This window comes from Serinus canaria, chromosome 1A (assembly GCF_022539315.1).
Source record: "Serinus canaria isolate serCan28SL12 chromosome 1A, serCan2020, whole genome shotgun sequence".
NCBI lineage: Eukaryota > Metazoa > Chordata > Aves > Passeriformes > Fringillidae > Serinus > Serinus canaria.
Window position 1 is genome coordinate 50,483,107 of NC_066314.1, and position 13,314 is coordinate 50,496,420.

A 13,314-nucleotide genomic window follows, 5' to 3' on the forward strand; every position below is an offset into this window, starting at 1 on the left:
GTTAATCCCCCTCACCGCCCCCAGTTTGACAGGAACAGCTGAGGGGGACAACCCACTGGCCCAAGGCTGGGGCAGTGGGGGCCATTCCAGGGCCCAGCTCCCCCCGCCAGCCTCGGTTCCGGCAGCTGTCCCTGCTTGCCTCAGCTCAGGAGGGAGAGAGGGAGAAGTGTTAAATGATACGGGCACACGCTCCCTTGTGAAAGAGATCCCTTCAGTTTGAGATATTAGTGTGGCTTCTCCCCTCTCCCTCCCTTCTTCCCTGACACCAAAGGGTTTTGCTATGCTAATCCCAGCACCTGTCCCTGCAGAGGACAGCAAGAAGGGTATGGTGGTGGGGGAGGAACAGTCCCATATGTTTTTCCCTGTCCTGGATTGGGAGTGTTCCCTCTGACGCACCTAGAGCCCAGAACATATGCTCTTTTCAAATCCTAAATGCTGTTTGCTTCCTCCCATCCCTGGCAGCAGTGGCTGCAAAGATCCTGTGTCCCCCTCTTCCTGGCAGTTGCTCTGTTTGCTGCCCGGGAATCGCAGGACACTGCTCAGTCGAGGCTTGCACGGCCGTTTTCAGTAGAGGATTTCTAATTTTAGGAGCCTCCGCCGCCTGTGGTTGAGCGCTGCCTTGCTGGATCCCAGAAGAGAGGGGCTGAGCTGTGCCGAGCCAGGCAGCTCCTTTTTATTTTCAGCTGAGCTAGTGTCAACCTGAGTGGCCCCAGAGGCCCGAGCCAAGCACTGCGCAGGGCTGCCAGAGTCCTTCCCACAAGGCTGAAAGACGGAGACTCGGATTTGAAGCTTCCAGTCCTGTGTCCATTTGGCCTTTAGCTGGAGGATCTTTGGCTATGTATGGTGTGTATTGTATGGATTACCAATACCCAGTCGTCCAGGTAAGCGAAAGGACAGTGGTGACTTAAAGGAGTTTTGTTCTCTGTGTTGTTTGGACAAAACTGGAGCTTACATGTTGGCTTTGTAGAAGGACGCTGCTTCCAAGCTGGGCTTCTTGGGTCCCAGCCTCTGTCCAGAGGTTCTGCAGATAGTTTTGAGTCTCCTGCACCTGAGCAGTACCATTTGATACTTTTTAACTCCAAGATTTGTCTTGTTTGAGACTTGTGTATTCTGGTTCACATTTCTTGCCTTTTTCTTTGATCACTTGTTTGTTTGTAGGGGATGTTGAACTGACAGCAGTGCTGTGCTCTGCTAACTGGCGTGTCTCACTGCGTGTCTCACTGCGTTATCGGGGCACGTGTGACCTGTATGTGTGACTGCAGCCTGTCCCACAGGGATGCTGAGCCACCCAGAGCAGCTCCTTGCCTATTCTCCTCCTCCAAAATCACCCCCAAAATCTCCAACAAGATCTCATTTGTCACATTCTTGCTTTTGGAGGTCCACAGAGGATATGTGGGGTGAAGGAAAAGGGTGGGTTTGAGAGTAGCGCTCGGGGCTGGGTGAATTCTGTATTGCAGCCTATGCTGGGGGAGGGGGCTATATTTGGAGCACACGTGACATTTGCTGGCCCAGTGTGTGGAGTCTTGGAGAAGACAGAGGCTGTGTGGGTCAGGCTCAAATACTTTTGGAGCCAAGTGAAAGATGATGTTCTCTAGGCAGTCCTTGGCTATTCAATGTCAGCACTCCACGTCCTTACAAGCACCAAGTTTATCCAGAAAATGTGAAGTGTAGACTAGCAGTTCAATATTATCTACGGTGAGATACATCAGATAGCCACTAAATAGTATTTTGTTGGGTTACCTTGTATCAGGGGTTTTATTACCAAGATGAATAGAATCCACCAGCAGAAGTGTGTCTTTTGGTTGTTAAGATTTGTTCCTGATAAATTGGTTCTTTGCACTTGAAACTATCTTTTTCTTCCCTCTGGCCTTGGTCCAGCTGGCAGGTTTGCTCCATCTAAACTTGAGCCAGCACAGAAATGCAGGTAATGGGATGTTAAAATTGAAGACTATGCTTGCTTTCCACCCTTAGTAGCAAAGGGTGGTAAATAATACAGCCAAAAAAAAGAAAAAAAAAGGACAGTGTATCCTGAAACTTTCTGAAAGCAGAGTGTTTGTGGACTCCTCCTCTTCCTAGTTCCATGATTTCTATAAGCGTTAAACTAACCCAAACATTTAAGAGTGTACATGTTGACTATTTAGTCAAATTAGAGGTTAGTTCTTCATCTGTGCTCTCATCAGTGTGATTTCAGTGGCCTTGTCCTTTGGCCTGCTGCATAAACATCCTTCTCCAGCTTCTTTTTCATTAGAGTTTGAATGTTAGGAGCTAACCAGAAACCATCATGTACATGTGTGCGAACATAGAAGAGAATATAAAAGTGTCACAGATGTGCTCAGGTGGGAGCAAGGAGCTTTGCCTGGCATGATGAGGATTGTGTGCCCTAGCACTGCAGAGACAGACTGGTTAAATTTGTATATAGTTATTTCAAAATGTTACTTCTACAGCAGAGTGATAAAAGTTTTGATGCATATGTGCCTGTGATGTGTGAGAAACCGTAAGAACACATAGGTATTGGCATCTAGAGCTGTTCTGAGTACATTGCTTTTTGAATAAGTGCAGTAAGTAGGAAGGGGTGATCTTGTGGCTCTGAGCTGTGTGTTCTTCAGGCTTCCAGCCTTCAGCTCTGCTCATGCTTCTCTGTTCTTTTCAGCAGCAAGATTTGTAGTTTGGATTTTGGTTTTGCTTAGTAGAGGGTGGTAAACTGTCATGGCAAATCCAGGAGTGGTTCCATGATTCTCATGTAGGAGAAGCTAAGTGGAAGTTCACCAGATTATTCTGCATGGCCATGGTGCAACATCTGAACCCCCATGCCTCAGTGAGAAAAGATGAATTGCACAGATTCACCAATTTTTTCTAGGCCTTGTTCGTTATCAGACGTTGCTCCTTGGCTCCAGTGAGACAGCCAAGATTTCAAGTGTTGCCATGTCTGGTCGTGTTTTGCATGTTGTGTTTTAAGCTTTTGATGCTCTGTAGCAGTTTTTCACTTCAGCTGGTTTTGCAGCAGTGGGAACTCTTGCAGATTTGTGTTTCTTGTTGCCTGAGCACATCCACTGAAAATTGGGTGTTTTCTCTTGCTCAACAGGAGCAAAGATGATATATTCCAAGCATGGGGAGGGAGATGCTTTCTGGCCCACAGTGGAGATGAAAGAGGGATACCAGCAGCACATCACACTGAAGGGAATTCCCACTCTGCTGGCACATGAGCAAGGCAGATGTACCAACTGGGTGGTGGGAGGCAGTGCAAGGGAAGGCTCAGTGCATCATTAGGCATCTCATTTTCCTTAGAAGACTCTTTCTGATGGCAAGTATTTCTGGAGGTTCCTCAGGTGAAGGCCAAAATGGAGTAGAAATGGTGCTATTCTGGTTAACAGTAGTGGGATGATGTCCAGAAGGTCTGTGCTACAGCCCTAGATCTTGGACAAGAAGGTGCTACCTCAGACGAGAGGCACAGACAAGACCGAGTGAACAAAACAGTTAAAGTACTTAAGTGGAGAGAATAAGGAGATTTTCCTGAGTGATTTGCAGAGGTCTGATGAATGAGATGCACAATGCTGAAAGCTGGTGCTTTGTCATGTCAAAGGTTTAAGGAGGTCACTGTGTTTTTGCTGTTTTTAAATGGAATTTACATTTGACCTAGAACTGTGCTCCAGAATCTCAGGTTTGTAATGGCGGGGCTGGGGAGAAACCAAATCCACTACTTTCCCTGGTTTTGCAACATTGCATGTAAATATTGTAACTTGCAAGTTACCAGAGAGGATTAGATAACACAGAAAAACGTGGACTCTGACTCAGACCTGTGGGCTGCAGCCATGGAGGCTGGCTCCCTCCCAGAGGATCCCACACCACGGTTTAGTTGTGTTAGGTGGCTGGCTCATGACTTACTGCCTCCATGTGCTGGTGGCCTGTAAGGGCTTCTGGTGTCTTGGTGGCATGTAAGGGCTTCTGGTATCTTGGTCTCCTGCTTTTCATATCAGAGGAGAGACTGGCTTGTGACACATGCTCCTGCTGGCCTGCTGAATGAGGAGAGAAAGGGCAAGGAAAGGAAAGGAAAGGAAGAAGGGAGGGAGTCAGAGGTCAGTTTGCAGCGAATGAAATTGGGGAACTGAAAAACATCGTGGGTCAGCATGGACTGCCTGGAGAGCAGTCCTGTAGCAGAAGCCCATGAAGCAAAACCACTGGGCTTTTTTTTTCTTTTTTTTTTTTTCCTCATGTAAATTATAACTGGGCATATTCATGCAAGGAACACATGGGGATTCAAGGTGTTATTGCACCATAATTTAGCAAAAAAGCAGCTAAAGCCTAGGGAGTCTCTTGAGTACCAGGTGTCAAGAAGAGATACATCAGAAGCACAACTTGCCTGAGCTGGTTTTATCTTTGCATCATGAGCACTGGAGCATCAGTACAGTATTCTTGTCTGACTGTGGGATTGACAGACCCACGCTCAGCCCTGTCTGTGGGTTTCCATGGGTGCAGTGTTGGGAAAAATCAATCTGAGCATCTCATATCCCGTCTGGCAAATGGGGTAGCAGTGTATCACTCTGTTTTACGGGGTCGCTGAGAGAACAGATGCTGTCAACCGTGGCGTGCTCAGGTGCTCAGGGCCAGATGCTTGCTGAAGATAAATGGGAGGGAAAAAAGCAAGCTGGGAAGGAGTCCAGCGGTCTCCAGGTTTTATGATGATAGAAATGCAGATCCTGGCACGGATACTGCTTCCGGTTCAACCAACACACCGTGTAACCCACGCGTTCTCCCTTTTGTGGCAGAAGGGAGGTCTGTGCAAAGCTGACAGCTATCTCTACAGCATCCTCCAGCCGGGAGATGCTTTGTGCCGCCTGCTGAGGTCCAGGCGGGGGAGGCCTGGGGCGCTGGGAATGGTAGGTGCGGAGGAGCTCGGGTCGGCCGTGAGGTTCTGCCGGCCGGGACCGGCGCTGCACGGGGCCACCACCTTCGCTTTTGTTTCCAGCTCGCGTTTGCGCCTTCGCCGAGCCTCCTGGTTCCCGGGGAGCAGTGGGGAGTCCCGGCGGGCAGGCGAGGGAGCGCCTCGCCAGGGCGGGGGCTGGCCGGGCCGTGCCGAGCCCGGCCGGGCGGGGCGAGGCGGGGCGCGGCGGGGGCGGCCCCGGCTCCGGCTCGCATTAATTACCTTCGGCATTCGGGGCGGTGCTTCCCGCAGCCATCTGGCTGAGCCGGGGGGGCGGCAGGGAGGGGAGGGAGGGAGGGAGGGGGAAGAAGGGGAGGAACACGGGAGAAGAAAGAGAGGAAAAAGGGCTCGGGGAGCACCGCGCCGGCGAGGCAGCGCAGCGCAGGCAGCCGCCGCCCGCCTCCACGGGGCTGCTGCTTTTTTATTTCGTTTTATTTTTTTCTCTTTTCTGTAAATTTTCCTTCTCCCGTGCGGCCGGCCTCCCCCATTTTGGTTTATGGAGAAAAAGAAAATGGTAACTCAGGTAAGGGTGGCGGGAGGGCCGGGCTCCAGCGGCTGCCCGCCCGGCTTTGTCTGGGCGGGGAGCGGGGCGCCCGGCGCGATGCGGAGCGGTGCGGGAGGGAGCCGCGCCGAGCCGGCACCCGCGGTGGGAGCTTTGGGGAAGGGGTTCCTGCCGTCCCCCTGCCCGGAGCAGCCTCGCAGTGCCCTCTAGAGAGAGCGGTGCGCGAGGGGCACGGATTGCCCCTGCTTCGAGTTAGGCTAAACCCGCCTTGGAACAGCCGATCCCGAAGGTGTACGGCTTCCCCGCCGCTTCTCCATCCGGCTGCCAGTCACCGCGGGGGTCGGGAAGCCCTTGTAGGTAACTGTAGGCGTGGGGCTGCCCGTGTCTTCCCGGGGGAAAGCGGCTGACGTTTCCTGAGGAGCGCGCCCAGCTGCCAGGGCCATCGCGCATCCACCGCAAAGGGTTTTCGTCGGACAGTGCTCGCCTTTTAAGGCTACTGTATGCTTTTGGATTTTGATTTTTTTTTTTTTCCTGGCATGGCATACGCAACTCGCCACCGGAGGGAGCGGGCAAAGGGAGGGAGGAGTAGGAAAGCGGCATCGTGGAGCTGGAATCCTTTGGAGTTAGGCATTATATAATGTCCCCGCAGTGCCTTGCAGAGCTGGAAACCTTTGGGGGGATATTCCCAAAGGGGGTGGAGGGAAGGACTCTGAGAAAGAACTTTTCTTCAAATCTGGGTTTCATGAGTGCTTTTTTTCTGTACAGCTTTGCAGATCTTTAGAATAGGTGCATACTGCCTTTTTGGCTTTCCTTAGCTCTGTCTGAAGCCCCCTTCACCAGCTGCTGCTGAGATCCTGCATGTCCCACTACAAGGGGCATCTCTTTCATTGGTGCCTAACTGCTGTGAGGAGTGACACCCACTTTGACCCTTTCCCTCTCTCATCTCGCATTGATTGTCAGTGGCTGAAAAACAGGTCTCTGTCCACTCTAAAGGTATCTTCCCAGTTTTTCAAGCCCCACCTTCTGCTTCTGCTGTTTAGTCCCTTCCATTAGAGCCCTTTTTATCTGGACCAAGCCTTTCTGTTCTGAGACAGAAGAGCTCTGCAGAAATCTCGTGGGGCTTTCTGTACCTATATTTAGTTTAGCAAGTGATGCTCAAAAGCTGTGTCTCTGCAGTCAGCGTCCATTTGTGTTTTGCTGTGTGCTCAGAGTGTGCCTGGTCAGATGAAGGTTTTGCCCTTAAGCTGCAGGTGTGCATATTTCAGAGAGTTGTTCTGCACAGCCTTGTGTTGCAATGTGCTTTCAGCCACAGCTGTCACGCTCAGAGCCCATGTCTGTGCAGTGCAGAAAGGTGCCTGGGTCACCAGGACCCAGGCTTGGGGATGTGCAGAGCTGGGAAGGATGAGATTCTGCTGGAGCATTGGCTGAAACAGGAGAGGGTATAAACTCATCTAAATGTTTAGGATTCCTAATAGACTCCAGGCAAATCTGTCTTTCACAGAAACTCTTAATTTATTGATGTGGGGAAGGAGGTATCAAGACTGTGTGTTATTGTACTGTTTGACCTTGAATTACGATTGTCTTAAGAGTATGTACTATTTAGTATAGGTTTTCAGGATTTGCATTGTGTATTTACATGCTGAGATGCTGGAGAAGATGCATATTAAAAAAACAGTAGGAGAGGAGAACTCGGACTGTGTTTCAGTTGGGGATCCAGATGAACGATGGATAGCCCTTGTGCACAGAGTTGAAGAAGACAGCATAGGTGAATTTGGCTCTAGCAGAGTGCTGCCTTCTCTCAGGGGGATCATTTGGCTGCTAGGCTGGTCCCTAGCAGTCACTGCAGGTTTGGCAAAGTGCGGGGCTGAAGGAGCGTGGCACATTCAAGACAATATCCCCAGCCACATTATTCTCATTTGGCAGTTTTGTTTGAAGCAGTGGAGTGCCATTACTTAAACGTGTGAACTTGCTTCCTTGAGGCTCTGTCTCATTTATGAAAAGTAAATATTGTTGGATGTTTAGTTGGTAATTGCCACTGAATGAATTCAGCATTGCTACAGTCTTGCTCTGTTTAGTTCAGTCTCTAGAAAACATTGCCTACCTGGTCTGAGTTCTCTTGCATTGTAAGGAGCAAGCTTGCTCTCTTCCTTGGAGATCTGTGAGGTGAGCTTCTGCATAGGCATGACAAGCTGATAGAACAGAATAAATATGAGTGTGTGGAGTGACAAGACTAGAAACAGCGATGGAAAGAAATGGGAGATGCTGGAAAGTAGAAACGTGCTTGAAAAAGAGGAAACAAAAATTGCTAATGAGAGTAAGAGCTCAGACTCATTAACAGATAGTACCTTAGCCTTATCCCCCTTAATCCTAAATCAGTGAAAATGAGTGTTAAACGAGGCCCAGTACATTATGTACTAATTGCAGATAAAAGAGAGAGTCTTCTGTGGATGGGCATTATATGCTAAAAGGCTTTTTCTCTGTGTGGTGCATGCTGAGGTTGCTGGCTTGTGTGGAGCACAAAGCCCTCCCTTTCTTGGACAGCCCAGTGCCTTGCTGGCGTTTTCCTCCAAATCTGTTTCCCATCAGGGCTGGGAGAGGGGGAAGGTGTCGAGCATCACAGGGAGTGGGGAGGGAGGTGCTGCCTCCTTAAGGGGTCCCCCCAGCCCATGTGGCAGCCGGCAGTGCTGAGAGTGTGTGTGTGTGTGTGTGTGTGTGTGTGTGTGTGTCTTTGTAATGAATCCCCCCACCATTGTCTGTTCCCCTCCCTGCTCTTAGCAATGGAACCTTTCACCTGGGCTGCTGCCCGCTGGCGGGCCCTCTTCCAAGATAGGAGGAGGAGGAGGAAGGGCTGCTTGTGGTAATTAAAGCCAGACCTTGGAGAACTGCTATTTTCTGACCTCAGCACCCCTTTTTCCTTCTTTATCTGTCTTCAGTTCCCAGCTTTTGATGTGGGTGTAAGCAGAAACATCAGAAAGTCTGCTTTTGTGCAGCTGTAGAATCACCAGTCTCCATTTTGTGGCACCATTTGAAGCATCTTTGCTGCCCTGCCTGCCAGCATGCCCCCTCTTGTCCCCCCCAGAACCCCTTGGAGGCTCCAGCCAGTGCCGTTTATCTTGGCACGTGTTTGACTTGCTACACTCTGCCTAGGGCTCAGGGAGGTGATGGCGTTTGTGGCTTTGAGACTAATTTATGTCCTTGTTAAAATGAACCAGCAAGCAGTCTCATTTTTTCCAGAGGTTTTCTTCCCTTTCCCTTCCCCCTTCTATAACCCTTTCCCTCCCAGACCCTGTGTGTAGCTGTGAGACAACTTGTGCAGCCAAAAGTTGCTTGCTTAGTCAGTGATTTGTTTTTTTAAATTAAGAAAATCCAACAATTGCAGTGCTCCTTAAATGGAGATCTTATTTAAATCAGAGCAGCGGCTGACTCATTAAAGGCTGCTCTGTCTCCTTTTCGTTCCTCTGCCTCATTCCCTTTCCCTGTCTTTCTCTACTTCCCATTACAGTAATGGTGTGATAAAACAGATCTTTGTGTTTCATTTTGGGATCATGCAGGGGTGTGTAGTTGAAGGGGGGAGACAGGAGATGGGGAACCCTGTCACGACAGCCACCTTGTGCTAGCTAAAAATGTACAATGCATCCCATTATAGGAGACCATCCTCCTTTGTCTGAACTGTCTGCAAGGGAGACTTGAGTCCCAGAACAGCCTCCCCCCTCCCATCCCCTTACGGCTGCTTTAGGTTCTGTTCCCCTCCAGGCAAGCTGGATGCTGCAGAATTCCCCTGCTCCTTTAAAAGAAAAAATTAAGAAAGAAAAGCTTTATCTGTGTGTGGTAGAAGGCCCCCTTTTTTTCCTCTTGGACTTCTCTTAGGACCTACCATTATTTCCCTGTCCCTTTTCCCTGCTTTGAGGATTGCATGTCTCTTTCCTTTCAGTTCAGTTGTCCTTGCTGCTTGCTCTGTACTTTGGTGTTATCTTGAAAACTTGCATGAGCTGTCTGAAGGAAATCACTCTCTTCTCTGTCTGTTGACTTCTGCTCTTCCCCTTTCTTTGCTGTTTGAGAAATGGTGCTTGTTTACGTGGGATCAGACTCACAGCCTATACCTATCCCCTAGTTTTTCACTCCCTTCTACTGTACATCTTAGTGCTTCTCCTTAGTGCTGCCACACACGATGTCAGCATCAGAAGTTTGTGTGAGAGAAATCCTGTCCAATCACTTTTCCAGGAGACTATCCCCTGGGAATGCAAAGATTAATCTGCATCTCACTTTCCCTGATATTAAGACATAGTTGCTTGAGGTGGGGTTATGGGTTGTGTCTGTAACTATTGTTTTACTTAGAGATTTAACTGCTGGTTGAGAAGGGCTTACTCTTAAGGGCCTGAAAGTCAGTGGGCCTGTCAAAACCGGGTGAGTGTTTTTTAGTCTTTTTCTCTTTACCTCCTGTGCTGAGCACTTTGAGATGCATTGGAGTAGAAGTGAACTACTGCAGGTGCTTGTAGACCTGCCTTGGGATGGCAGAAGCTTTATTCAACATTTCCTAGGTAGGATGGAGAAAAGCAACTTGATATAGCCCTGCCATTTCCTTGAGCCCCTGTCCTAGAAATAACCTCGCTGCTCCCTAGTGCATTTCTTCTGCAGGTGACTAGGTGGTTATCCCCGGGAATTGAGAAATGAGGATGCCTAAGTAGTCTGTGATATTTGATTGTCAGGGCTGTGTAAATTTAACATACCATTTTAATTGTATTTTAAGAACTATTAATTTATGAAGTATCTGGATCAGTAAAGAGGTTGTAGTGAGCTACCAAAAATTACAAAAGTTCAAGGTTGCAAAAGCGGGATGCTCTTGAAATCAGCAACATCTTTCCCTCCAGGTTATTAATTCATGATGGCTCCATTGCATTTAATTAGTATTGAGCAGCCTTCTACTGTGAAATTCTGACACCAGTGCAAAAGGGGTCTGCATTGCATGTCTCTGTGTATGATGTTTTTTAGACGTGGATTCTGGTCTTACTGACTGCTTCAGGTAAAATGCTCCTGTTTTAGATCCATTTCCAGTGAATGGTGTGTGCAATTGGCTACCCCTTTGCAATGAGTTCCTTAATGTACTTACCTCCCAGCTGCCAAGTCACAGACTTCACTAACAGGCATTCCTTGGAGGTCTGAGTACCAGGGAGGAGATGGTTAATTTGCCTTAGTCTTCTTTTAAATAGGATACTATTTTAAAGGATATAGTCAGTATTCTTTCTATCAGATGTGTTCTCTGGAATCAGAGTAGAGAAATGTTAATTTTCCTACCAAACATATTTTGTTATGTTCCTGTAGAGTCACTCATGATCCTCTGCTATGTAGGATGGCTTTTTGCTGGGCTGTTGGAAGCTGTGCTGTGACCAGTGAGGGCAGGAGATATACAGGCTGATTTTGTAGGGTTCATAGAAGCCAGAGTAATTAATGCTCAACTGGAAGCTTTTGGAAAAAACACTCTGTTTTGCCTGCATAAAAGAAAATGGAACAAATGCTGTTCAACAGTGTGCTTTACTTAATACCTGATCTTTTACTTTTCTCTGCAAAACTGTTCATTAAGCAATATTATTCTTAAACTGAATTGAGAATGATCAAGATGGTAATGGGGAGGCATTTCAATTACATGGCATTTTGTATTTTAAGTTGGGAAAGAAACCCTCATTTGTTCTCTTTATTTCTGTGGCTATTTATGATAGTCTTTAATCACGTTTGTATGCTATTTTTTTTTTCTGCAAGAAAGAAAAGAAAAAACAGACAACCCTCTTACTGTCCCCATCAGCTTCAGTGTATGTGGCACCATGATGACCCCTGCAAGTTATCAGTGGCAGAGTTGGCCATCCCAGTTACAGCCCACAGACCTCTGCCACTTTGACTGGCTATGTAATTAGTTGTCATTTTCTGTGCAGACCAGCTTGATCTGTGCTTGCCAGTTGGTTTTGTATATTTGCTGACAGCAGAGGAATGGTGATGTTTTGCAATATTGGCTCTGGTTTAGGCTTTGGGGGTGTACACTGGTATGCACATTTTCCCCTCTCTTCCACCCCTGTGTGACCTCTCCTGTCTCACCTCTGCCCTTCATCATTGGAGGACAGATGGATGCTTCTTCCTCTTACCCTTTCCCCATGATCCCATGTCAGTAGCTTGTCCCATACAAGCCATATCATATCCATACTCTCACAGTCTCCATTCCCCTCCAGTTATGTGCCCTCCTGTTTTGGCAGACTACTACTTTACCTTGATCCCTTAAGTTCCTTCTCAGCTGATTTTTAGACCTGCTAATTCTTTGCTTTTTTTCCTCCTCCTGCTCCCTGTCCTCACTGCAGTCTCCTTGTCATAGGCTTTTTTAACTCGCCACCCACTCCCTTCATTCCTCATTTAGTTTGCCTTTTCTGTTCCTATTGCAGTCATACTTGTCTGTTCTATTTCTTTGCTCCCTGTCGCTGCCTGTGCTGATAGTGCTCAGGCTTCTTGTCTCAATTTAATTTTCTCCTGCTGTACTTACAGGTGTGTTTCTTGGTTTTTTTGGATTTGAGGTGGGTAACTGCTCCTTGATGTTACATCATCCCTGCAAAGGAGATGGTGCAAAGTACTGGAGGTGGATCATTTCCCTGCTGTCAGTGATCTCCAGACCTAGATCTGACATGGCCAGTATCTCCTGCGAAGCTGAGGATGATGTCCAAATGAGAGCATAAAATCACAGAAAATGGGGTGCAAGCGGCACTACCAGCCACCCTTAAGAGCATCTCTGTTTCCTGTTAGAATAAACAGTATCTAAACTATTCCTGATGACAACTAACCTGCCTTAAAAGTACTTGCAATGCCACTGCTGGCCTTTCTGAGCATTGCTAAGTCTTTCCTAGTGTCTAACATAAAACTTGTTGCCACCATTTGCTCTTTCTTCCAGAAATATAAAGAAGGGATTGATTATTTCATTTTAGGCAGGTTTTGCATACTGTTACTTCTTTCTTTTCTATCTTCAGCCTTTTGACCATTGCATATAGCTTTACTGGGAGAATGATTAAATGTAAGACAGGCACTGTAATTTTCCATACTTTTGTTTTAATGTTGGTCAGATCTTGGTGATCTAAATATAGATTCCTGAAATGCAAATTTTTCTGTAAATAATAAGTTCTCTTAGACTTTTCAAAACATATGTGGTGGTTTCCTCCTCTCTTAATCATAAACAAGACAAAATATGCCCCCTACTTTTTTCTTGGGTTTGATTGCTATGGCTTAAGTAACAAAAGAAGTCACCAACTCTGAAGTCAATTACAGATAGCATGAAAAAATTTTCAATTTGAATGGTATCTTGGAATTTTAACAACTGAAAACTGGGTCCTACAATTGGAAGTAACCAGCCTGGCTTTACCAGCCCTGCCTGCAATGGAGATTTTTACCCTGAGTAGTCTCTAAATACCTAACTGGAATTGCACTCCAAGTAGCCTGTAATCTGAGGGTGCATGGATACACCAAAAATGTCCAAGTAATTGCAAGGGTATCTTTCTAGCTTCTGAAGTCTGCCCCCAGGCTGGGAGTCTTGAGTATGGTTAAAACCCTCTGAACTGTCCTCCCAGTTATCCTGCTTAAAATTCATAGTGGCTGCAGTTGCGGTCCTGTGGAGTTTAGGATTTCTGTGTGCTGTATATAAGTCCTGTCTCCATGAGTTATCTGACTGGGGGGGCATATTTGACTTTCAGATAATTGCTTTTGATTAGCCAAGATGTAGATAATCAGAGTTTGACCTACGCAGTGCATAGACCATCATTCACCTATCGGGTCTCACTGAAGCTCCTTATCTAGGCCTATGCTCTCCCTCCAGCCATAATAGCCAAACCTGCTTTAAATTACTTTAAAAGATTGATTTAAAAATGCCTTG

General features: G+C 47.3%; 1 protein-coding gene across 10 annotated transcripts in view; it reads left to right on the top strand.

Annotated features, from left to right (window-relative positions):
- The window catches only part of RBFOX2 (RNA binding fox-1 homolog 2), a 171,480-nt gene that overhangs the window by 79,425 nt on the left and 78,741 nt on the right, over window positions 1–13,314 (top strand). Inside the window, exon 1 of one of the 10 annotated variants that reach the window (XM_050970239.1) lies at window positions 5,225–5,441. The exons of the other annotated variants lie outside the window; for them this stretch is intronic. Within the exon in view, the coding sequence (XP_050826196.1) occupies window positions 5,415–5,441 (27 nt within the window). The 5' untranslated portion in view covers window positions 5,225–5,414. Of the gene's footprint in view, window positions 1–5,224; window positions 5,442–13,314 lie in introns of those variants that run through there. 10 annotated transcript variants of the gene reach the window in all.